The 27,496-nt window shown below is 45.6% G+C and overlaps 1 protein-coding gene across 1 annotated transcript in view; it reads right to left on the bottom strand.

Annotated features, from left to right (window-relative positions):
• abcb6a (ATP-binding cassette, sub-family B (MDR/TAP), member 6a) overlaps positions 1–27,496 on the bottom strand; it is a 254,471-nt gene that overhangs the window by 166,200 nt on the left and 60,775 nt on the right. The window contains exon 5 of the mRNA XM_060828218.1: positions 1,413–1,505. Within this exon, the coding sequence (XP_060684201.1) occupies positions 1,413–1,505 (93 nt within the window). The remainder of the gene's footprint in view (positions 1–1,412; positions 1,506–27,496) is intronic.

Raw genomic sequence — 27,496 nt, 5'->3', positions numbered from 1 at the left:
ACTTGGTCCATATCCCTCCAAACCCTTCCGATTCATATACCCATCCAGATGTCTCCTAAATGTTGCAATCGTACTAGCCTCCACCACATCCTCTGGCAGCTCATTCCATGCGAAAAAGCTGCCCCGTAGGTTTCTTTTATATCTTTCCCCTCTTGCTCTAAACTTATGCCCTCTAGTTCTGGACTCCCTGACCCCAGTGAAGAGACTTTGTCTATTTATCCTATCCATGCCCCTCATTATTTTATAAACCTCTATAAGGTCACCCCTCGGCCTCCGATGCTCCAGGGAAAACAGCGCCAGCTAATTCAACCTCTCCCTGTAGCTCAAATCGTCCAACCCTGGCAACATCCTTGTAAATCTTTTCTGAACCCTTTCAAGTTTCACAACATCCTTGTGATAGGAAGGAGACCAGAATTGTACACAATATTCTAACAGTGGCCTAACCAATGTCCTGTACAGCCACAACACGATCTCCCAACCCCTACACTCAATACTGACCAATAAAGGAAAGCATATAAATGCCTTCTTCACTATCCTACCTACCTAAGACTCCTTTCCAGGAGCTATGAACCTGCACTCCAAGGTCTCTTTGTTCAGGAACACTCCCCAGGACCTTACCATTAAGTGTATAAGTCCTGCTAAGATTTGCTTTCCCACAATGCAGCACCTCACATTTATCTAATTTAAACTCCATCTGCCACTTCTCAGCCCATCGGCCCATCTGGTCAGTTGTAATTTGAGGTAACCCTCTTCGGTGTCCACTACACCTCCAATTTTGGTGTCATCTGCAAATTTATTAACTGTACCTCTTATACTCATGTCCAAATCATTTATATAAATGATGAAAAGTAGTGGACCAAGCACCGATCCTTGTGGCACTCCACTGGTCACAGGCCTCCAGTCTGAAAAACAACCCTCCATTACCCTCTGTCTTCTACCTTTGAGCCAGTTCTGTATCCAAATGGGTCGAGGTTGTTTTTGTGAGAGAGAAGACATTTGAGAGGTGACTTAATTCAGAAATAGAAGATAATCAGAGGGTTAGATAGGGTGGACAGTGAGAGCCTTTTTCCTAGGATGGTGATGGCTAGCACGAGGGGACATAGCTTTAAATTGAAGGGTGATAGACATAGGACAGATTTCAGAGGTGGGTTCTTTACTCAGAGAGTAGTAGGGGTGTGGAACCCACTGCTTGCAACAGTAGTAGACTCACCTACTTTAAGGGCATTTAAATGGTCATTGGATAAACATATGAATGAAAATGGAAAAGTGTAGGATAGGTGGACTTCAGATTGGTTCCACAGGTCGGCGCAACATCAAGGTTTGAACGGCCTGTACTGTGCTGTAATATTCTATGTTCTGTGTTCAAAGCAAATCAACTAACATCAGGTATGTGGTTTACATGGATCTCTTACCTGCACCACCTCCCTGAAGGAATTTGAGGATTACATATATGCAGACAGTCAATGCCAGTGTCTTCCAGGGGGCTCCTCCACTCAGTTCGTTTACTGTATAACAAAATAAAGCATACATTAGTGAAGTAAGTTCAAAGAAAGGCTTTAGCTCAGGTAATCCAATGGACTATCAAGGACGTGCCCAATTTAGAACATGGAAAGTGAGAGATAAGGTACCTTATTGATTAAAGATATGATTACAACATTAGGGAAAGAAATCCGAAACTTGTAGTACAGAACCAAGGAATGATAGTAGCTTCAAAACTTGTGGGAGCTGCCTCTAGGTGTCTCAGTATCAGCACTAAGTGGAACGTAATAATTCGGTAAGAAAAGTTTGCAGCAAAAAACAATTCTTTTGCTGAAAAAATTTAAATTTAGCACTTTGGGAAGAACAGCATAGCTTAACTTAGAACTACTTGAATGATTTCAAGATACAGGGCTAACTTTTGCCAATTTAGCAGAGAGTCAATTTTGAAGAGTTGCCCTAAAATCCCTACCAACTTTTCTTGTTCAATTTTATGCCACCCACCTCATTATTTATGCATCATACCCTTCACAGAATTGCTCTCATGTTATCTGGAGCTCAGCAGTGACAAAATGCTGGCTGGTATTAAGGCCTCTTGGTGTGATATTTACACCATGTGCATCACATCAAACACTGCCAGCCTGGTCTAAACTAACCATTTTGGTCAGTGTGGCAGTGGACTTCTGCTTACTGTTGTGTAAGTGTCACCATCCTATCTCTGCTACCTGAACTTCTGACTATACCACTGCAGCCACCTGCCAACCAAGACACATGATCTACCACTGTCAGTATCACACATGGCATCTTTCCTTAATCGTTCTCCCTCACTCTATTCTCCCCAAACGACTAAGCCTCCCTGCTCTCTGCACTTCCTACTCACTCACTTGGGCTACCTCACTAACTTCCCTAACTGACGACGGACCAACCCCACGACAGGGCAAAGTCCCCCTTGACTGTTATTTGCTGCCTAACACGACAAGACCATCTGGCTGTCTCTGTCTACACTAAGGATAACCCACAGGTGCTTTAATGTGAGCATCAAGAAAGCAACAGCCTAAAGATGCATTCGGTTATTGAGTCATAGAGTTAATGCAGTAAGGAAACATTGCCTTCAGTACAGCTCATCCATGCCAACAGACATCCCAATCTGACCTACTCCTGTTCGCCAGCATTTGGCCCATATCCCTCTAAACCTTTCCTTTCACTTATCTATCCAGATGCCTTTTTAATGTTGGAATTGTATCCATCTCCACTACCTCCTCTGAGAGCTCATTCCAGACACATACCACCCACTGCCTGAAAACGTTACACCTTCTGATCTGAAGGAAGGTCACTGGACCAGAAACGTTGACTCTGATTTCTCTCCACCGATGCTTCGAGACCTGCTGAGTTTTCAAACAATTTCTGTTTAGGTTTCTGATTTCAAGCATCCACAATTCTTTTGGGTTTGTTTTTGAAAAACAATGTCCTGGTCATACATGTTGGAGAAACTTGAACACACACAGATTCAAGAACAGCTTCTCCCTTGCTGTTATTAGCCTGCTGAATGGACCTCTCTCATTTCAAATCTAATGTTGACCTTGCTTTCGTGCACCTCCTGTGCAGTCATAAATTTGTGCGCGTTGATTTGTCTAAACGCACTATGATCTGTATGTCCTTGGTTATGATCCACCTGACTGCTCACAAAACAAAAAACTTTTCACTGTACTTAGGTACATGTGACAAAAATAAATCAAATCAAGCTAAAGAGATGCTTTCACTTGGAGTGCTAGAAGTTAGTGGGTGGCACGGTGGTTAGCACTGCTGCCTCACAGTGCCAGGGACCTGGGTACAATTCTCACCTCGGGCAACTGACTGTGTGGAGTTTGCACATTCTCCCTGTGTCTGTGTGGGTTTCCTCCCACAGTCCAAAAATGTGCAGGTTAGGTGAATTGGCCACGGTAAATTGCCCATAGTGTTAGGTGTAGGGGAATGGGTCAGTGTGGACTTGTTGGGCCGAAGGGCCTGTTTCCACACAGTTGGGAATCTGAAAACAAAAATCTGAATAGCTAGCCAGAGAAAAATAGAATAATAAAAGGACCCTCTCACCTTGAATACCAAATTTAGTAATGACTGAAATCAACTATTCAATTCCCAATATCAGCAGCACCAGTATCTTCCATTGCAAAGCCTGCAACAATCAACTATCCACTCTTTATAAGCAATTCAGAGACTGACCCAAACATCACTGCTTAAAGTTTTATCATTTTGGACTCACCTCTTACCTTTAGTCTGTGTGTGTTGCATTATAACTATTTTTGTGTTTAGTAATTAATAAACTCACTCTTTGTTATCTCAAGAAAGTTTAGTTAGAATGGTTCCTTTTTAAAGCAGCTCATATAGGGTCTCAGAGAAAAACATCCACAAGGGAAGCAATTAGTTTCTAGGTTCATCTTGTTGAGTTGGGGGTACAGCAGCAGCTGTAAAAGGACAGGTGTCAGTTCATCCCTTATCATCCAGGAGTTTAATATTTGGAGTATCCCGCCTGGAACCATAACTAATTGGGGAACCTCTGGATATAACAATGGTCACTAAGATTCTAGATTTTATAAGGCTACCTTTAAAGAGATGGAACAGAGAAGTGGTCAAATGTGTTATTAGGTTAAAATACAGAAAACATGTTGGGAAATATTTGAAAGCAACTAAGTTAACAACCTCGGAGTGAGAGCTTTAACAATCAAATAACACAATTATGATTAATAAAGGTGTGAGAGATAAAACTAAACAAAAAGTGGACAATGTAGATGGAAGGGACTGGGGCAGAAACAAAGAACAGGAAAGAAAGATTTTAAAACTTGAGGAATAGGAATATTATCATTAGTATATTTTGCAAACTATATTTTGAATGGGAAGGGTAATTCATGGTAAGGTGGCCTCTTTAAAAACAGATGCAAATGTGTTGCTGGTCAAAGCACAGCAGGCCAGGCAGCATCTCAGGAATAGAGAATTCGACGTTTCGAGCATAAGCCCTTTACTCTTTAAAAACAGAGGCAGGTAATGTTCCAAATGAAAATAAGGAAATGGCAGACTTGCTGAATACTCACTTGATATCAATCTTCGGAGTAGAAGAAGAGGATAAACACCTAACATTTCAAGGAAACTCAATCACAGTTCAAGGATTATAACTCACTAAAGTTAATATAAGCAAGGAAGCAGAACCGTAGAAAACGAATGGCAGCAAAAAATGACAAATCTCCAGAACATGATAGTTAGTCCTTTAAAGCCCTGGGACACTAATTCAAAGTTTGGGAGAAGATTTGTAGCACAGGTGCTCGTTGTTGTGGTTCTGTTCACCGAGTTGGGAATTTGTGTTGCAGACGTTTCGTCCCCTGTCTAGGTGACATCCTCAGTGCTTGGGAGCCTCCTGTGAAGCGCTTCTGTGATCTTTCCTCCGGCATTTGTAGTGGTTTGTCTCTGCCGCTTCCGGTTGTCAGTTCCAGCTGTCCGCTGCAGTGGCCGGTATATTGGGTCCAGGTCGATGTGCTTATTGATTGAATCTGTGGATGAGTGCCATGCCTTTAGGAATTCCCTGGCTGTTGGTTTGTGTGCTGTTATGAGTCCTAGTGGTCGCAGTAGTCTGGCTGTCAGTTCAGAAATGCTCTTGATGTATGGTAGTGTGGTAACAGCCACTCTCAGACAACAACTCACCAGAACAAAGGACCCGATACCCAGCATGAGCAAAACCAATGTAGTGTACAAAATCTCATGCAAGGACTGCACAAAGCACTACATAGGACAAACAGGAAGACAGCTAACGATCCGCATCCATGAACACCAACTAGCCACAAAACGACACGACCAGCTATCCTTAGTAGCCACACACGCAGATGACAAGCAACATGAATTCGACTGGGACACACTACTATTATAGGACAAGCCAAACAGAGAACAGCCAGGGAATTCCTAGAGGCATGGCACTCATCCACAGATTCAATCAATAAGCACATCGACCTGGACCCAATATACCGGCCACTGCAGCGGACAGCTGGAATTGACAACCGGAAGCGACAGATTCAAACCACTACAAATGCCGAAGGAAAGATCACAGAAGCGCTTCACAGGAGGCTCCCAAGCATTCAGGATGTCACCTAGACAGGGGACGAAACGTCTGCAATACAAATTCCCAGTTCAGCGAACAGGACTTACTAATTTTTATGCATGTACCATAGAAAGCATCCTATACAGATGTATCACAGCTTGGCATGGCAATTGTTCTTCCTAAGGCACAAGAAACTGCAGTGTCATGAACACAGACTAATTTGTCATGCAAACCAGCCTTCCATCCGTTGACTCCATCTACACTTCTCACTGCCTTGGGAAAGCAACCAACACAATCAAAGCCCCTTCCCAGCCCGGTTTTAATCTCTTCAACCCTGTTCCATTGGGCAGAAGATATAAAAATTCGAACATACGTATGAATAAATTCAAGAACACTTCTTCCCAACTGATATAGAGTCAGAGATGTACAGCACGGAAACAGACCCTTCGGTTCAACCCGTCTATACCGACCAGATACCCCAACTCAATCTAGTCCCACCTGCTAGCACTCGGTCCATATCCCTCCAAACCCTTCCTATTCATATACCCATCCAAATGCCTCTTAAATGTTGCAATTGTACCAGCCTCCACCACATCCTCTGGCAGCTCATTCCATACACGTACCACTCTCTGCATGAAAAAGTTGCCCCATAGGTCTCTTTTATATCTTTCCCCTCTCACCCTAAATCTATGCCCTCTAATTCTGGACTCCCTGACCCCAGGGAAAGGACCTTGTCTATTTATCCTATCCATGCCCCTCATAATTTTGTAACTAGATTGGGTTGGGGTATCTGGTTGACATGGATGGGTTGGATCGGAGGGTCTGTTTCCGTGCTGTACATCTCTATGACTCTATGCACAATATAAGACGGTCCAAATACGCCAGTAATAAACATTGGCAGCCAGTTAGTAATGTAGACAAAATTACAAAATGACGTACGTCAATTAGCTGAGCGGATGAAACTCTGTTCCAGGAAGGGTCACTCGAACCGAAATGTTAGCTCTGATTTCTCTCCACTGATGTTGCCAGACCTGCTGAGCTTTTCCAGCAGTTTCTGTTTTTGTTGTGGATGAAACTATGATTTGGCAATTGCATTTTAATGTAAGCATTATTTTGGATCATAATAGATCAGAATATTTTAACATTGTGAAAATCTAGGAAATGTAGTCCAGAGCTTCAGGGATCAAATCTTTCCTAATGGTTTTCTTATAGTTGCCTCAAACCTATTCAATTTCTAACTTCTTTCAGTTCAGATGAAAGATTAAAAGAAATGTGAACTTAATTCCTCTTTGCTTTTTCTCTTCTATGCTACCTGCTATGCTTTTTCTGCAGCATTTGCTTTGGTAGGATGAACGTTTTCATCCTAAAATGCTGTCATTTTGTAATAGCTGTGTTAATGTTTAGGATTCTTGCCAGTAATTCAAAACAATTATATCTTTGGCAGAATCCATTCTCACCTGAACCAATATCAAGCAAGCAGCTTCATCTTCCACTCTCCTATTACTGAGACTGCTACTAATATCAGCATCAGGACCATGCAGAAGCACTCATGAGTTTGTTGAACTATTACACCACCTCCCCCCCCCCCCCCCCAACCCCAATTTCTGAACCACCATCGGAGCCCCAGCCAGTCCTTTTGAACTTAATTCCATTCTCTGAAGTCACTGTTGCCTTTTTAGTGCAGATACAGATTGAAAATCAAAAGCAGAAACACGTCCCATGTCAGTCTCCCGTTCTCCGCCATCTCATTTTGGCAATCGTTTATACAAGCAGACAAAAGGACCCTTGTCTGAGCCAGTAAACCAGCTTGGCATTGCCTTTGTTAAAGGAGCACTACCCTTAATCTCAGCTGGTGAGAAAACTGACCTTGCCCCCTCATTCCGCAGCCTCCCAAAAAAAAGGTTGGTGGACATTCAAAAGATGGCATTTAACTCTTCCTCTTTAATCTGGCGCCAACACATTTCTCATTAGGAGGATCGCACAGGCTCTTTTGATATCCGTCAAAACTAGTTCAAGGAACAAGGAGGGAGAAAGAGAGCAAGCAGCAAGGATTTTGTTAAAAAGGCATTTTGATGACTTTGAAAAAACAGAAAAAGCAAAGAAAGGGTCAAATTTCTTTAGAATCCAGAGTCAGAGCGACTGTTACTCCAAGCAAATGAGAGATCCCACGACCAAAGCATTCAATGTCCCAATAACTGGATGGGGATGTCAATATGATTAGCATTCATATGAAAAAGTCACTTTCCAGGTCAGCTTTCAGAAAGCTACTCAAACTAGCTTTCACACTGTCAGTAATGTCTTCATTCACTTATCTCCTTCATCAAACTTTAAAGAAACCTGCTGGCTCAATGCAGTCCTGATACGTTCCTATCTTTGAGGACGAATTCAGTTGGAAGAGAGATGGAAAATTAGAAAGTGGTGTGATGGTGCCAGGGGCTGCTATCAATAACTCTGGACTGTTAACCTGGGCCAATCAAGGATCTCATCCTCAATAAGATCCCTCTCATCAACCCCTTCCAAACACGACAGCAAGGTTCACTACTTCAGTGGAATAACTCCAAAGTGGGGACCACACTGCACATGCAAGTCCTGGTGGCATAAATAAATTGGTCAATCAAATCTGTTCTTCCAATCAACTTCAACTCCATTTTTTCCACTTTATTCTCCATAACCCTAGACCGCCACACAAATTAAAATCTATTTATCTCTCCCCTAAATATACTTAATAACACAGCTGCTACAGTACAAATTCCATGGATTCACCACCTTCAGAGATTACCTCCTCATCTCTGATTTAAGAGGGCCACACCTTAATCTGAGATTATGCCCTTCAGTCCCAGACTCTCTCACAAGGGGAAGCAGTCTCCACACCTATTTTGCAATGTGCCTAGAATGTTATTTTTTTTCTCTTTTTTTTGAGCTCACTGGATGTGGGGCAGCTGGTCCAGAAACAGTTCCCTTCCCCTCTGACACAGTCAAGGAGGAGAGTCATTGCAGTATACATGCACACACACTGGTCCAGCTCCCTCAAGAGCCTGCTCTCAGAATGAACAGGATGCCTGATCCTCCTGTTCTACGCTCCTGTTTATCTTATTTTATTTTCCTTTTTTTTCTCCTTAAACCCCCCACACTCCCGCCTAAACTGCAGTAGTGCTTATTTTTTCCCCAGCACCCATGTTGTGTGCGTGCAGGTGTGAGACACAGTGAGAGACACAAGTGCACAAATCTTTACCTAGAATGGTATATGTTTCAGTAAGGTCACAGCTCATTTGTCTAAACTCCAATTAGTTCAGACCCAACCTAACCAACACCTCCTTAAAGAAAATCTTTCCATACACGGGATCAATCTAATGTTCTTTCTCTGAACTGCCTACAATGCCAGTTTACCTTTCCTTAGCTAAGGGGCCAAAATAGTTCACAGTATTTAGAGTGTGGTCTAACCGGTGGCTTGGAGAAAGTGAGGACCGCAGATGCTAGAGATCGGAGTCGAAAAGTGTGGTGCTGGAAAAACACCAATAGAGGCAGCGTGTTGCAGTTGGAGGGGTGGAGTTCAAGGACGGAGGTGCAGGAACTGAAGGAGATGCACTGGAGGGCATCACTGACCACGTGGGAGGAGAAATTATGGTCCCTGAAGAAGGACGCCATCTGGGATGTTCTATGGTGGCAGCATCCAAGGAGCAGGAGATTCGATGTTTCAAGCAGAAGCTCTTCATCATGAATTGGGGGGAGCCCAAGGGGGCTGAGAGATAAATGGTTGGTGGGGGGGGAGCACGGAAGTAGCTGGGAATACGATAGATGGATGAAGGTGTGGGGTGATGGCGATAGGTCAGAGAGGAGGGTGGAGCAGATAGACGGGAAGGAAGATGGACAGGTAGGACAGTTCAAGAGGCCGGTGCTGAGTTAGGGTTGGGATCTGGGATAAGGTGGGGGCAGGAGAAAGGAGGAAATTGGTGAAATCAACATTGATCCCATGTGATGAGAGGGTCCCAAGGTGGAAGATGAGGTGTTCTTCCTCCGGGCGGTGGGTGGTTAGAGTTTGGCGATGGAGCAGGCCCAGGACTTGCAGGTCTTTGGCGAAATAGGAGGGGGAGTTGAAGTGTTTGGCCACAGGGCAGTGCAGGTGTCCCAAGATGTTCTCTGGGAGGTTCTGCAGGTTGGCATCCTGTCTCCCCAATGTAGAGGAGACCACATCGAAAGACACAACAGATGGCGTGTATGAAAGTACAGGTAAATCTCTATTGGATGTGGAAGAACCCTTTGGGGCCTTGGATGGAGGTGAGGGAGGAGGTGTGGGCGCAGGTTTTGGACTTCTTGTGGTGACAGGGGAAGGTGCTGGGAATGGAGGGTGGGTTGGTGGCGGGTGTGGACCTAACAATGGAGTCGCGGAGGACAAGGTCTCTGCAGAATCGATAGAGGTGGGGAGGGAAATATACCGCTGGTGGTGGGGTCTGATTGTAGGTCGCAGAGCTGGCAGAGGATGGTGCGATGCATCCAGGAGGTTGGTGGAGCGTAAGGAAAGGACTGGGGCATTCTGTCCTTGTTGCAGTTGGAGGGGTGGAGTTCAAGGACAGAGGTGCGGGAACTGAAGGAGATGCACTGGAGGGCATCATTGACCACGTGGGAGGGGAAATTATAGTCCCTCAAGAAGGACGCCATCTGGGATGTTCTATAGTGGAATCGGTTCTCCTGGGAGCAGATGCAGCAGAGATGAAGGAATTGGGAATAAGGGATAGCTTTTTTGCAAGAGGCAGGGTGGAAGGAGAAATAGTCCAGGTACCTGTGGGAGCCGGTGGGTTTGAAGTGTATGTCAGTGTTCAGTTGGTCATCAGAAATGGAGATGGAGAGATCCAGGAGGGGGAGGGAGGTATCCGAGGTGATCCAGGTGAACTTGAGGTCAGGATGGAAGGTGTTCGTGAAGTTGATGAACTGTTCAACCTCCTTGAGAGGGCACGAGGTGGCGCCGATACAGTCACTGATGTGGTGGAAGAAAAAGGTGGGGAATGGTGCCAGTGTAGCTGCGGAAGATGGACTGCCTCTGAGACTTTTGCCATGACAACCACTGCTGCAACCGCTACAAGATCCACCACCACCAAAACCACCGCAGAGGCCAACTGGCATTTTACCTCTGTAGTCGCCTTGCAGTTGCCGCTGCATCAACCACTTCTGCCTCCACCAATGTCACTCACCGGAACACTGCCGACGACATCGCCTGTTACGTCACTTCCGCCCCCACGAATGCCGTCGAAGACAGCCCTTCCACCCTTCTGATCCTCAGCGTGAACGTCACTTCTGGTGGTGACATCAGCCACAATCCCATAACCACACCCACTCCAGAGACAGTCTCCGCCCCCATTCTCAACTCCAGCCCCACACCAGGTACCAGTTCACAGCCCAGCTGTATCTTTACCATAACTCCTGACCTCCCCCTCACTGAGGATGAATGATCAATCCATAGTAAAGGCCTCACCTTCATCCATGCTCCTGGATCAACGAATTCAACACGCATGGTGACCTCAAACTTTTCTTCCACCGCCTCTGCCTCGGGGTCTACTTTTCCATCAGGACACCCAACTCCACCCTCCGAGGATCCCTTCTCCCACCTCCAACACCCCCATCCACCTGGACACCCCATGCAGTCTGTTACCCGCCCTCAATCTCTTCACCTCCAACTGCCACGGCAACCGCCCAATCTGTCCACCCCCGGACCCACTCCAACCTCTCACTCTCGCAACACATAACCCTCCACTCCCTCTGCTCTAACCCCAACCTGACCATCAAACCAGTGGAGAGGAGCGCAGCAGTAGTTTGGCACACCGACCTCTTTACCACTGAAGCCAGGTACCAATTCACAGACACCTCCCCCTACCGCCCCCTCATGTCCCATCACCAAACCATCATCTCCCAGACCATCCACAACCTCATCACCTTAGCAGATCTCCCACCAATAGCCTCCAACCTCACAGTCCAGGAACCCCGCACCTCTTGGTCCTACCTTCTACCCAAAATCCATAAACCTGACTGCCATGATCGATCCATTGTTTCAGTCTGTTCCTGCCCCACTGAATGCATCTCTGCATACCTTGATACTGTCCTACCCCTCTGGTCTAGGAACTCCCCACCTATATTCAGAACATCACCCATGCCCTCCATAACTTTTGTTTCCCTGGCACCCAATGCCTTATCTCCACTGTGGATATCCAGTCCTTGTACACATTCATCTGCCATGATGAAGACCTCCAAACCCTCCGTTTCTGCCACCGATCCAACCAATACCCTTCCACTGACACCCTCATCTGCCTGGCTGAACTGGTCCTCAGCCACAACAGTTTCTCCTTCAAATCCTTCCACTTTTGCCAGACCAAAGAGGTATCCAAGGGCACCCGAATGGTCCTCAGCTATGCCTGCCTCTTCATCAGGGACGTGGAACAGTCCATCTTCCAACAGCTACACCAGCACCACTCCCCACCTTTTCCTCCGCTACATCAATGATTGTATCGGCGCTACCTCGTGCTCCCAAGATGAGGTTGAACAGTTCAACTTCATAAGCACCTCCCTCCCTGACCTCAAGTTCACCTAGACCACCTTGGACACCTCCCTCCCCATCCTGGACCTCTTCCGGTCACCGACTCAACATGGACATCTACTACAAACCCACCGACTCCCACAGCTACCTGGACTACACCTCCTTCCACCCTGCCCCCTGCAAAAGTACTATCCCCTACTCCCAATTTCTCTGCCTCTGCCACACCTGCACCCAGGAGGACCAATTCTACCATGAACATTTCAGATGGCCTCCTTCTTCAGGGACCATAATTTCCCCTCCCATGTGGTCTACGATTCCCTCCAGCACATCTCCTCCAGTTCCCGCACCTCCGCCCTTGAAACCCACCCTTCCCAATGCAACAAGGACATATCCCCTCCCGTCCTCAACGTCCATTCCAGCAAATCTGCGGGCACAATGCGTCATCCTTCACCATTTCTGCCACCTATAAACGGACCCACCACCAGGGATATATTTCCCTCCCCATCCCTATCTGCATTCCACTAAGACCATTCCCTCCGTGACTTCCTTGTTAGATCCACACACCCCCACCAACCCACCATCCACTCCTGGCATCTACCCTTGCCATTGCAAGAATGTTTAGGATTCTTGCCAGTAATTCAAAACAATATCTTAAGCGGAATTCATTCTCACCTAAAACTGGCACCCACATCTCTCCCCTCACCTCCGTCCAAGGCCTCAAAGGATCCTTCCACATCCAACAAAGATTTACCTGTACTTCCACACGTGTCATCTACTGTGTCCATTTCTCTCGATGTGGTCTCCTCTACATTGGGGAGACAGGACACCAACTTACGGAACATCCCAGAGAACATGTCGGGGACACATGCACTAATCAACCCCACTGTCCTGTGGCCGAACACTTCAACTCTCCCTCCCACTTTGCCAAGGACATGAAAGTCCTGGGCCTCCTCCATCGCCAAACTCTAGTCACCCGATGCCTGGAGGAAGAATGGCTCAACTTCTGCTTGGGACCCTCCAACTACACTGGATCAAATGTTGATTTCACCAGTTTCTTCATTTCCCTCGCCCCCGACCTTATCCCAGTCCCAACTCTCTAACTCAGCACTGCCCTCTTGAACTGCCCTACTTGCCCATCGCCCTTCTCACCTATCCACTTCAACCTCCTCTCCGACCTATCATCACTCCCCCCACCTTCATCCACCTATCGCATTTCCAGCTACCCTCCCAATAGCCCCAACCCCCTCCCATGTAACTCTCAGCCCCCTTGGGCCCCCTCATTCCTGATCAAGGGCTCATTTTTCAACTCTAGTACTCCAGCATCTGCAGTCCTCACTTTCTCCTAATCTATCACAATCCAGGTAAGATATTCCATACCCTAATTATTTGCTGCAAGAAAAACTGTTCTCAATTTAAATAATATATAGTTCTTCTAAATATCCTGCTAAAAAATGTGTTAATGACAAGCATCCCTGAACTCATAGGTGCTTCTGAGAACGATCACTGCAATCTGCTGAAGCCAGATCACAGACTGGGTTCACAAGGTTTCAGGAAACACAAACCCTCCCTAGGTATGGCCCATTTTAATCACACACATCTCTTAGAAATGTCCCTGATAGCCTCTGGCAAGACAATAATGCAGTGCGCAAACAACCTGGTTTTGATGTAGGTCATTGAGGTGCATAAGGAGGAGGCGTTAGCAATTCTGGAAAGTGTAAAAATAGATAAATCCCCTGGGCTGGATGGAATTTATCCGAGGGTTCTCTGGGAAGCAAGGGAGGAGATTGCCAAGCCTTTGGCTTTGATCTTTATGTCATCACAGTCTACAGGAATAGTGCCAGAGGATTGGAGGATAGCAAATTTTGTTCCCTTGTTTAAGAAGGGGAGTAGAGACAACCCTGGAAATTATAGATCTGAGAGCCTTACTTCGGTTCTGGGTAAAGTGTTGGAAAGGGTTATAAGAGAGAGGATTTATAATCACTTAGACGTGAATAAGTTGATTAGACGTAGTCAATACAGTTTTGTGAAGGTTAGGTCGTGCCTCACAAACCTAATTGAGAACTTTTAGATGGTGACCAAACAGGTGAATGAGGGTAAAGTGGTTGATGTGGTGTATATGGATTTCAGTAAGGTGTTTAATAAGGTTCCCCATGGTAGGCTATTGCACAAAATACGGAGGCATGGGATTGATGATGATTTAAGCAGTTTGAAACAGGAAATTGACTAGCTGAAAGAAAGACGACAGACGGGAGTTGGTTGATGGGAGATATTCATCCTGGAGTTCAGTTACTAGTGGAGTACTGCAAGGATCTGTTTTGGGTCCACTGCTGTTTGTCATTTTTATAAATGACCTGGATAAGGGTGTAGAAGGATGTGTTAGTAAGTTTGCGGATGACACTAAGGTTGGTAGAGTTGTGGATAGTGACAAATGAATGTGAGAGGTTACAGAGAGACATAGATATGCTGCAGAGCTGGGCTGAGAGGTGGCAAATGGAGTTTAATGTGGAAAAGTGTGAGGCGTTTCACTTTGGAAGGAGTAACAAGGATGCAGATTACTGGGGTAACGGTAAGATTCGTGGTAGTGGAGATGAGCAGAGAATAAGTCCCCTGGGCCTGATGACATTTATCCTAGGATTCTCTGGGAAGCAAGGGAGGAGATTGCAGAGCCATTGGCCTTGATTTTTATGTCCTCGTTGTCCTCAGGAATAGTGCCAGAAGACTGGAGGATAGCAAATGTGGTTCCCTTGTTCAAGAAGGGGAGTAGGGATAACCCTAGTAACTAAAGGCCAGTGAGTCTCACTTCTGTTGTGGGCAAAGTCTTACAGAGAATTGTAAGGGATAGGATTTATGAATATCTGGATAGGAATAATGTGATCAAGGATAGTCAGCATGGTTTTGTGAAGGGCAGGTCATGCCTTACAAACCTTATTGAATTCTTTGAGAAGGTGACTAAGGAGGTGGACGAGGGTAAAGCAGTAGATGTGGTGTATATGGATTTTAGTAAGGCGATTGATAAGGTTCCCCATGGTAGGCTACTGCAAAAAGTACGGAGGTATGGCATTGAGGGTGCAGTGGAGGTTTGTATTAGGAATTGGCTGGCTGGAAGAAGACAGAGGGTAGTAGTTGATGGTAAAGGCTCATCTTGGAGTGCAGTTACCAGCGGTGTTCCACAAGGATCTGTTTTGGGACCATTGCTGTTTGTCATTTTTATAAATGACCTGGAGGAGGGGCTAGAAGGTTGAGTGACCAAATTTGTGGATGATATGAAAGTCGGTGGAATTGTTGACAGTGAGGAAGGATGTGGCAGGTTACAGCGGGATATAGATAAACTGCAGAGCTGGGCAGAAAGGTGGCAAATGGAGTTCAATGTAGCTAAGTGTGAAGTGATTCACTTTGGCAAGAGTAACAAGATGATGGGGTACTGGGCTAATGGTCGGATACTTGGTAGTGTGGATGAGCAGAGGGATCTTGGTGTGCATGTACACAGATCTCTGAAAGTTGCCACCCAGGAAAATAGTGCTGTGAAGGCGGCATATGGCGTACTGGCTTTTATTGGGAGAGGAATCGAGTTCCGGAGTCCTGAGGTCATGTTGCAGTTGTATAAGACTCTGGTGCGGCCTCATCTGGAGTATTGTGTGCAGTTTTGGTTGCCATACTATAGGAAGGATGTGGAGGCACTGGAACGGGTGCAGAGGAGGTTTACCAGGATGTTGCCTGGTATGGTAGGAAGATCGTATGAGGAAAGGCTGAGGCACTTGGGGCTGTTCTCATTGGAGAAAAGAAGGTTTAGGGATGACTTGATAGAGGTGTACAAGATGATTAGGGGTTAGATAGGGTTGACCATGAGAACCTTTTCCACGTATGGAGTCAGCTATTACAAGGGGGCAAAGCTTTAAATGAAGGGGTGGTAGGTATAGGACAGATGTTAGGGGTAGCTTCTTTACTCAGCGAGTCACGAGTTCATGGAATGCCCTGCCAGTAGCAGTGGTGGACTCTCCCTCTTTATGGGCATTTAAACGGGCATTGGATAGGCATATGGAGGATAGTGGGCTAGTGTAGGTTAGGTGGGCTTGGATCGGCGCAACATCGAGGGCCAAAGGGCCTGTACTGCGCTGTATTTTTCTATGTTCCGTGTTCTATGTTCTAGATCTCAGTGTTCTTGAATGCTGCCACTCAGATTAATAGGGTTGTTAAGGCGGCAAACGATGTGTTAGCTTTTATTGGTAGAAGGATTTGGGTTTTGGAACCATGCTGCAGGTGTACAAAACTCTGGTGTGGCCACATTTGGAGAATTGCGTACAGTTCTGCTCACTGCATTATAGGAAGGAGATGGAAACTTTGGAAAGGTTCAGAGGAAATTTACAAGGATATTGCCTTGTATGGAGGGAAGGTTGAGGAACTTGAGGCTATTTTTGTTTTGAGAGAAGAAGGTTGAGAGGCAACTTAATTGAGACAAATAAGATAATCAGAGGGTTGGATAGGTTGGACAGTGCGAGCCTTTTTCCTCAGATAGCGATGGCTAGCATGAGGAGACATAGCAATAACTTAAGGGGCGGTAGATATGGGACAGATGTAAGAGGCAGTTTCTTTACTCAGAGTAGTAGGGAAGTGGAACACACTACTATAACAGTAGTAGACTCACCAACTTAAGGGCGTTTAATTGGTCATTGGATAGGCATATGGACGAGAATGGAATAGTGTGGGTTAGATGAGCATCAGATTGGTTCCACAGATCGGCACAACATCGAGAGCTGAAGAGCCCGTACTGCGCTGGAATGTTCTATGTTCTAGATTAAAGTGGTGCTGGAAAAGCACAGCAGGTCAGGCAGCATCCGAGGAACAGGAAAAATCGACGTTTCGGGTAAAAGCCCTTCATCAGGAAATGTCGATTTTCCTGCTCCTCGGATGCTGCCTGACCTGCTAAACTTTGGTTTCCAGCATCTGCAGTCCCTGTTTTTACCTAAGGATGGTATGTTGCCTAATCACTTAACTTCTGCTCTCTAAATACAACCATGGAATCCTTCATATTTACTTAAACTATAGGAATGGCCAGACAATTCCTTCATTTCCTCCATAAAGACCAATGATCAATTGCTTCAGTGCTCCCTTTCATCACCTCTTTAGCATGCAACTCACTGAGCGAGCTAAACCGGTTATGTAATTGTTCAGTGACATTTGGCTCGGATTAGTTACACAGCCATTGTCTATCAATTGAGGGAGCAGCTTAACTGCCGCAGAGAGGTTTTAATTTAAAGTGTGCACCTCAATAAAGATATCTTTCAAAACAGCAATTGCAGCAACCTCTCACTGGACAGCCCTCACTCCCCTACATCTTCCTGGCAAGTTCAGTCTACCCATGTGGGGTAAGGACTGGATGTAGGTTTGCTCGCTAAGCTGGGAGGTTCATTTTTAGACGTTTCGTCACCTTACTAGGTAACATCTTCAGTGGAGAAAGTGAGGACTGCAGATGCTGGGGATCAGAGCTAAAAAAAATGTGTAGCTGGAAAAGCGCAACAGGTCAGGCAGCATCCAAGAAGCAGGAGAATTGACATTTCGGGCATGAGCCCTTCTTCAGGAATGAAGTCTCCTGAAGAAGGGCTCATGTCCGAAACGTTGATTCTCCAACATCTTCAGTGGGCCTCAGGCAAAGCAGTGTACATGATTCCTGCTTTCTATTTATATGTTTGGGTTTCTTTGGGTTGGTAATGTCATTTCCTGCTCTTTTTCTCAGACTGTGGTAGATGGGGTCCAACTCGATGTGTTTGTTGATAGAGTTCCAGAACTCCAACCGGAATCATGTACACTGCTTCGCCTGAGACCCACTGAAGATGTTACCCAGTAGGGTGACGAAACGTCTGGAAATAAACCTCCCAGCTCAGCGAGCAAATCTACATCCAGAACCTCAACCCGAGCTACAAAACATTCTCAAAACTCACTTCTGTAAGGACTATTGTCGAGAGTGTAGTGCTGGAAAAACACAGGTCAGGCAGCACCCGAGAAGCAGGAGAATCGACATTTTGGACATTAGCCCTTCATCACTTCCTGATGAAGAACTCGTGTCTGAAACGTTAACTCTCCTGCTCCTCGGATGCAGCTTGACCTGCTGTGCCTTTCCAGTACTACACTCTCGACTCTGATCTCCAGCATCTGCAGTCTTTGCTTTCTCTTAAGGACAATTGCATATGTAGATTAGTAATTAGGTGTATAACACTGTTTCAGAATAACAATAAAAGCTCTAGTGTTCACAATATGACATGTGTTCCACAGAATGGTCTTCATAGGCATTAAAAATGTTTACTTTCATGCTTATCGTTGCAGGTCACAAAAAGAACATTACACTCTGAAAGTCCAAGGAAATTTCAACTGTAGGTCAGCCCTGCTTATTCAATTTGAGTTTTTTTAAAAAATACTTCATTCATTTATGGGAGTTGGGCATTATAGGCTTGGCCAGTATACATTTCCCATCCCAGTTGCCCTTGATTTGCCATGGTGAGCTGCCTCTTTGAACCAAGTTGTTCATTTTCTGTAGGTAGACATACTATCCCTTGTCAGAGTGTAAGAGCTGCCCCCATCCAGGCAAGTGGGGAGTATTTCATTCCATTCCTGACTAGTACCCTTGTGGGTGGTGCACACGTTTTGGGGAGGCAGGAGATGATTAACTGACTGCAGGATTCCCTCTGACCTGCTCTTGCAGCGACTGCATTTAAATGGCTAGTTTAGTTCAATTTCTGATCACTGGTAACTCCCAAAACAGCCCAAATCTAGATGAGAGGTCTTGCTGTATTTGGACATGGACTTTGTCAGTACCTCAGAATTCACATTTGATGGTAAACATTACTCAATTAGCAAACATCCTTACCTCTGACTTAACATTGGAGGGAAAGTCTTTGATGAGGCAACTGAAGATGATTGGGCCTAAGTCCTTATCCCATGAAACAGGGTACTTGTGGTGCAGCGGTAGTGTCTTTACCTCTTAGTCAGGAGGCTTGGTTTCAAGTCCCACCTGCTCCAGAGGTGTGTAATAATATTTCTGAACAGGTTGATTAGAAAACATCCATCCCATGAAACACCCACATTTAAAAAAGTAGTCACTTATACTAACTCAATAACCATATGCATTAACATCAAGTCCAAACCTCCCATTACAGCAGTACAAATGTTACTTTAATTCAGGTACATATAGCTAAGTTCACACTTCCATCATCACTGATATCTAACCAAAATGTTACTCTTGTTCTTATCTTATGCATTATGTTACTCCCAGAACCAAAGTCAGGGAAATTTGCCAACATAAGGTGAAAGCACTGAAACATGGTTAAAATTGTAGAGAAGGACAAGGGCAGCAGATACATGGGAATGCCACCCCAAGCAAGTTCCCCTCCGAGCCACTCACCGTCTTGACTTGGAAATATATCACTGTTCCTTCAATGTTGTTGGGTAAGAATCCTGGAATTCCCTCCCTAACATCATTATGGGTCTACCTACAACACATGGATTACAGCAGGTTAAGGCGGCAACTCACCACCACCTTTGCAAGGGCAATTTGAAATGGGCTTGAAATGGGCAATAAATGCTGGGTCCATTCAATAATGCAAACATCTTATATAAAATCATGAGGGGCATGGATAGGATAAACAGACAAAGTCTCTTCCCTGGAGTGGGGGAGTCCAGGACAAAAGGGCATTGATTAGATTAGATTACTTACAGTGTGGAAACAGGCCCTTCGACCCAACAAGTCCACACCGACCCGCCGAAGCGCAACCCACCCATACCCCTACATTTACCCCTTACCTAACACTACAGGCAATTTAGCATGGCCAATTCACCTGACCCGCACTGACAGGTGGGACTCGATTGGGTTAGGATATCTAGTCAGCATGGATGAGTTGGACCAAAGGGTCTGTTTCCACACTGTACATCTCTTGACTCTATGAGTGGACTTTCGAAAAGCAATCCCTTGGTCTAGCCTAATGGATCCATTCTGATCTTGATAGTTTCAGTAAATTCTGTAGGTTGTATTACCCCAAATGAACAATGCTTTTGTATACTCATCATTTAAAAATTCTGTTCAAACCTATAAAATAACATTTAAACTCTCCTTTCTCATAAGCACATCATAAACAGGAAGTGAATCTGTGACAAAAATTCTGGACGAATTGAGAAGTATCATACAGTCTTCCAAAAAAAATAGAAGATGATCTCTTGCCGTTTGCCATGAACTGATCCAAGTTCGTTTATCATCAGCTCTTTCAGTCCAAATACTCTGACTATGGAGATGTTGGCTAATGCAGCCTTTACCAGCAGGCTCAACTGGAATATGCGGAGGCCAAAGTAGATGGTGATGTATGTAAAAAAAAATCAGATAGTACTATTTAAAACATGATATGGGCACTCTCCCCCGTGATCTATTCAGTATTTAACCATGAACAAAACCTAAAAAGCTTTCGAAATGTAAAGTGCTTCGAAATCCCGTGGCATTTATTTCAGTATTGCTTGATTTAGGAACACATCAATAAGAATCAATGCAGAAAATTGCACCTAATATTTTTGGAAATCTCAGCATGTGGTCTTACAGGGATTAATTTTTGGAGTTGAGGGATGTTAGTTTCTTGTTAACAGCTATCCATCCTGAAAAGACCAAGCTGACTAGTTAATACTGCCCTCTCCTGACTTGAGGTAGTAGTGACACTAATCAGAATAACCTCCAACAAAATCTGATCATAAACAGTATTAGAGCATGGTCCAGTTAATTGCAATTCAAACAGAACAATACAACAGGCAATCTGGCCCAGTTCATGCTCAACATTACCCTCCAAACCCCTCTCCCTCATTTTTAATCTCTTTCTCCCTTACATGTATCTATTACTCCATGGTAGAATTTCCACATACCATGCATGGAGTAAAAAGTGTTTTTCTGAATTCCTTGCTGGGTTTTGACACAAATAAGACTGTCAAACTTACATTACAAACCATTTAATTTTTTTAAAAAAGAAGATGGACAATGTGTGAAATCCCAGACATTTACCAATAGATTAAAGCCATGAGATTATATGATTTTGGGAAAAAACCAAGAAGAACTATACAAGATTCATTACGCGAGTTCATAATGTTATGAGAGTATTTGTGCTATTAAATGGAGGAAATATTGAGAGACAGGAGGGAGAAGAGGTTTCCAGGCAGACAGGATTTGGGAGAATGAAAGCCTGTGATAATTCGAAGTCAGAGAGATGATGACTCCTCAAGCAGAAGACTGTGTGGGTATCTGAGAGGACAAAGTGAGGTCTGCAGATGCTGGAGATCAGAGCTGAAAATGTGTTGCTGGAAAAGCGCAGCAGGTCAGGCAGCATCCAAGGAACAGGAAATTCTGTCAGTCGGTTTATAGTAGATGTCTGTGTTGATTCGGTCGCCCGAGATAAAAATGGAAAGGTCTAGGAAGGGGAGGGAGGAGTCTGAGACTGTCCAGGTAAATTTGAGGTTGGGGTGGAAGGTGTTGGTAAAGTGGATGAACTGTTCAACCTCCACGTGGGAGCACGAGGCAGCGCCGATACAGTCATCGATGTAGCGGAGGAAAAGATGGGGGGTGGTGCCAGTGTAGTTGCGGAAGATGGACTGTTCCACATATCCTACGAAGAGACAGGCATAGCTGGGGTCCATGCGGGAACACATGGGAACTCCTTTAGTTTGGAGGAAGTGGGAGGATTGGAAAGAGAAGTTGTTCAGGGTGAGGACCAGTTCAGTCAGTCGAAGGAGGGTGTCAGTGGAATTTCCTGTTCCTTGGATGCTGCCTGACCTGCTGTGCTTTTCCAGCAACACATTTTCAGCAAGGTATCTGAGAGGCAAACATTCAAGGCTGATAAGACTGGAGTTTAGAGAATCCATGCCAGGTAATAATTAAGCTGAGTTTGCAGTTTCTTCCTGGGAGACACATTAACTGATGAAAATAGCGATGAGTGAATATGTAACATTTACTGGAAGGGAAACACATTAAAGCTTGTTTCTCAGTTGACAATGGACACAGACGATTCTTTACTGAGGTTTGAATTAGGGTATTGCTGAGAGATAAAGGGAATGAATCTTTTTGATTTTGCAATGAAATCATTTAGATAGCTCTTGTACACTGCAATGCAGTTTGAGTTTTTTTCTTGTGTGTAATAAACTTTGGTGAAGATAACTGTGTGAAAAGTGTACAAAGTCACCTTTCTCCAGCACCACCTTTGGCACAAAATACCAAGGTACAAAGTCTTGGGTATTAAAGTTGAAAATAAAGAAATAAAGTTAGAAGTTTAGCAATACAGTCCTTCTTAAGTGCTTAGCCATGGGTCTGCATCCAGGCTCTTCCACCCTGACATTGAGACCATCACCAGCACAAGTTCTCTGGCTGCATTGCCATTAAAGAACTGCACTGCCATCCTTCAGCACCATCTTGCCTCTACCGATGATGTCGCCACCACGAGACCGCGCTGAGCCGATCTGAAGCTGCCAGGTGCTCTCCACAGAAAGTAAATAAGGTTAAAAGTCAAGGAAGAAAAAAAACTGCAACAGATCAGACAAGTCTGCGCTGGGTTTCAATTCAGGTTCATGCTGGCTCAACACATCGCCACTGATACTGTCCGAGTATAGGCGAGTGGAAAGAAATAGAAAAACAAAAGAAAAATGAAATGGATATCTAGTCATGGAACTTTCTTGGAGGTCACTCTGTCATGTACAGCCTCAATAACTACTCAGGTGCTAGGAATACAAACACTTCCTTCCATATTCCACTGGCTTCCCGATACTGCACTCCAGAACCCATTCAAAGGGTACAATTCCAGCTCTTTCGCAGTTAGCTTCACCAAAGTGATGCTGTTCCAGGTTTCTCAGAGCTCCAATGTTCCTCAGGTGCATCAAAAAGTTACTGCTTGTAGTCTTCCTTCACTCCCACTCTTAGCTGCACTGAACAATGAAAGAAACAGCTCTCCAACCCAGAGACCTAAGCCAATGCAGAGCTATCAGCTTTCTCCTGGCTTCTGAACCTCTCAAACTCAACTGCCTGGACATTGTTAATGGCAGCAAATTTTCATAATGGAACCTTTTTATGAAGTAACTTCTCAGCCCACTCTACTCTCAGGGACATAGTTTATTCAATATTTCCTGATAATTAGCTTATATCATTATATAGCGTACAAATATCTAACTTGAGCCTTCTGTACGTCGGCTGAAGGTCAGTGATAAGAGTTTCTGCTGACAGGTAGAGCTTAGAACCACAGGAACAAGAAAGAAAGTATAAGTAATTGTCATAGGATGTAATGCAGTATATTGTGGCAAAAAGATAGCGATTGGCAGAGCATATGTTCTGGGTGTTTGAAGATTAGCATCTTAACAGTCAGTGACTTCAGTCTCAACAAGAAAAAGAAGTCAAGACCGAGATGGGAACAGATGTTTGGAAGAACGATGGCAGGCAGACAGATACAGTAGCTCAACAGAGGTATAAGGCAATAATAGGGGTTTGCAGGATGTGTGCAGTGAACCACCTTATGATGTCTCAGACTCCTCCCTCCCCTTCCTAGACCTTTCCATTTCTATCTCGGGCGACCGACTCAACACAGACATCTATTATAAACCGACTGACTCCCACAGCTACCTGGACTACACCTCCTCCCACCCTGCCCCCTGTAAAAACGCCATCCCATATTCCCAATTCCTTCGTCTCCGCCGCATCTGCTCCCAGGAGGACCAATTCCAACACCGCACAACCCAGATGGCCTCCTTCTTCAAGGACCGCAGATTCCCCCCAGACGTGATCGACGATGCCCTCCACCGCATCTCCTCCACTTCCCGCTCCTCCGCCCTTGAGCCCCGCTCCTCCAACCGCCACCAAGACAGAACCCCACTGGTTCTCACCTACCACCCCACCAACCTGCGCATACAACGTATTATCCGCCGCCATTTCCGCCACCTCCAAACGGACCCCACCACCAAGGATATATTTCCCTCCCCTCCCCTATCAGCGTTCCGCAAGGACCACTCCCTTCGTGACTCCCTTGTCAGATCCACACCCCCCACCAACCCAACCTCCACCCCCGGCACCTTCCCCTGCAACCGCAGGAAATGTAAAACTTGCGCCCACACCTCCACACTCACTTCCCTCCAAGGCCCCAAGGGATCCTTCCATATCCGCCACAAGTTCACCTGTACCTCCACACACATCATCTATTGCATCCGCTGCACCCGATGTGGCCTCCTCTATATTGGTGAGACAGGCCGCTTACTTGCGGAACGCTTCAGAGAACACCTCCGGGCCGCCCGAACCAACCAACCCAATCACCCCGTGGCTCAACACTTTAACTCCCCCTCCCACTCCACCGAGGACATGCAGGTCCTTGGACTCCTCCACCGGCAGAACACAACTACACGACGGCTGGAGGAGGAGCGCCTCATCTTCCGCCTGGGAACCCTCCAACCACAAGGTATGAATTCAGATTTCTCCAGCTTCCTCATTTCCCCTCCCCCCACCTTGTCTCAGTCGGTTCCCTCAACTCAGCACCGCCCTCCTAACCTGCAATCCTCTTCCTGACCTCTCCGCCCCCACCCCACTCCGGCCTATCACCCTCACCTTGACCTCCTTCCACCTATCCCACCTCCATCGCCCCTCCCCCTAGTCCCTCCTCCCTACCTTTTATCTCAGCCTGCTTGGCTCTCTCTCTCTTATTCCTGATGAAGGGCTTATGCTCGAAACGTTGAATTCTCTATTCCTGAGATGCTGCCTAACCTGCTGTGCTTTGACCAGCAACACATTTGCAGCTGTGATCTCCAGCATCTGCAGACCTCATTTTTTACACCTTATGAAAGCCAGCTATACTTAGATCTGAAACACGGTGAGCAGGAAATCCTTTCAATCAGAAGTCCAGAGATAGAAAGTGATTTTCTCTTCAACATTATACACCAAAACTGTTTTTGTTCTATATCCTCCTACAAGGAGAGGTCTTGGAGAGATTTTGATTCTTGGTAGTATAAATCAAATGCTGTATATCAGTAACCCACTTTCCATTCCCCCCGGTTTTAATCAGGGCTTGGTTCAATATTTCTTCCGAAAGCCGGCATCTGTCAGTACTGCTCACCCTCAGTACTACAATGAATTGTCGAAAGGAGGTGAGGTGACAGTGACAGCCCTTGACATCAAAACCAAATTTGAAAGAATATGAAGGAACCCAGAGTCAAAAGGCGTGGCACTAGAAAAGCACAGATCAGGCAGCATCCGAGGAGACTTAACTCATGTCTTGACATTGTCCTGTCCCATCCTCCTACTGCCCCCTTGACCATGACCTCACCTTCCATCACCAAACCATCATCTCCTAGACCATTCACCACCTCATTGTCTCTGGGGATTTTCCATCCACAGCCTCCAACCTCAGTCCCAGAACCTTGCACAGCCTGGTTCTACCTCTTAATCAAAATTCGTAAACTTGACTGCCCCAGTCAAGCTATCATCTTCACCTGCTCCTGCCCCACCAAACTTATATCATGTCTTGACACTGTCCTGTCCCATTCCTCGGATGCTGCCTGACCTGCTGTGCTTTTCCAGCACCACATTTTCCAACTGTGATCTTCAGCACCTGCAGTCCTCACTTTCTCCTTTTATCAAGGAGCCCAGCAAAACTGGAATCAATGAGTATCGGAGGAAAGCTGTCCGGTGGTTGGAGTCATACGGGCACACAGGAAGATGGTTGTGGTTGTTGGAGATCAGTTGTCTCAGCTCCAGGACATCTCAACACTGGAGCCACCCCCGGGGTGCGTACTCAGCCCCCTACTGTACTCACTGTATACCCATGACTGCATTGCCAAACACCAGACTAATGCCATTTACAAGTTTGCTGATGACACCGCCATAGTCAGTTGAAACTCAGATGTCTACAAAACAGACTACAGACAGGAGGTGGAAGATTTGGAAAAATGGTGCACTGAGAATTTGGAGGATTTGAGCAACAGGTAGAGGCTTAAATGGCTTAGGCTGTTTTCCCTGGAGTGTCAGAGGCTGTGGGGTGACCTTATAGAGGTTTATAAAATCATGAGGGGCATGGATGGGGTAAATAGACAAGTCTTTTCCCTGGGGTGGGAGAGTCCAGAACTACAGGGCATAGGTTTAGGGTGAGATAGGGAAAAATTTAGAAGGAACTAAAGGTTAACTTTTTCACACAGATGGTGGTGCATGTATGGAATGAGCTGCCAGAGGATGTGGCGAAGGCTGGTAAAATTACAACATTTAAAAGACATCTGAACGGGTATATGAATAGGAAGGGTTTGGAGGGATATGGGCCAATTGCTGGTACAATAGGTTAGGATAGCTGGTCGGCATGGACGAGTTGGGCCGAAGGGTCTGTTTCCGTGCTGTACATCTCTATGACCAAGTCAGGAGTGCGATAGAATACTCCCCACTTGCCTGGATGATTGAAGCTCCAACATTCAAGAAGCTTGGCTCCAGCCAGGGCAAAGCATCCCTCTTGATTGGAACTACATCCATAAGTACCCAGTCGCTTCACCACCGACACTAACAACAGTAGTGTGTACCATCTAGGAGATGCATTGCAGCAATTCAGCAAAGATCCTCAGAACCTTCCAAACACAACCATTTCCATCTCGAAGGTCAAGAGTGGAAGATAAATGGGAATACTACCACATTCAGGTTCCCCTCCAAGCCAATTACCATCCTGACTTGGAAATACATCGCCGTCCTTTCACGGTGTCTGGGTCAAGCTCCTGGAATGTTCTGCTTAATAGTGTTGTAGGCCAACCCACAGCAAATGGACTGCAGTGGTTCAAGAAGTCAGCTCACCACCACCTTCTCAAGGGCAACTAAGGACAGAAAATAAATGCTGGCCCAGCCAGCAATGCTCACATCCCACAAATGAACTTTTTAAAAAATAACTCCACAGAATTCAGTATCCTGTCACCAAGTCACCCTTTATTTACACATGGAGAGTCCTTGACACTGATCCAGCTCCCTCAGAGTGAATAGAACCTCGGAGGCTCCTGTTCTTGTCTGTCAGCCAATTGGACCAGATTAACAGCTGAAAATGTGTTGCTGGAAAAGCACAGCAGGTCAGGCAGCATCCAAGAAGCAGGAGAGTCGACGTTTTGGGCATGAGCCCTTCCTCAGGACGGATTCCTGAAAAAGGGCTCATTCCCGAAACATCGACTCTCCTGCTCCTTGGATGCTGCCTGACCTGCTGTGCTTTTCCAGCAACACATTTTCAGCTCTGATCTCCAGCATCTGCAGTCCTCACTTTCTCCTGGATCAGATTAACAGCCTCAATCAGGGAACTCATATTCTATGAGATCTACTAGGCTGCCGTTATTACAATCATGACACGGACCATATTAAAAGCTTTGTGGAAATCCAAATATAATATATTTATCCCCTTTATCAATTATAAATCCTCCTA

Source organism: Hemiscyllium ocellatum, chromosome 7 (genome assembly GCF_020745735.1).
Source record: "Hemiscyllium ocellatum isolate sHemOce1 chromosome 7, sHemOce1.pat.X.cur, whole genome shotgun sequence".
NCBI lineage: Eukaryota > Metazoa > Chordata > Chondrichthyes > Orectolobiformes > Hemiscylliidae > Hemiscyllium > Hemiscyllium ocellatum.
This window is presented reverse-complemented; position numbering and strand designations above follow the sequence as displayed.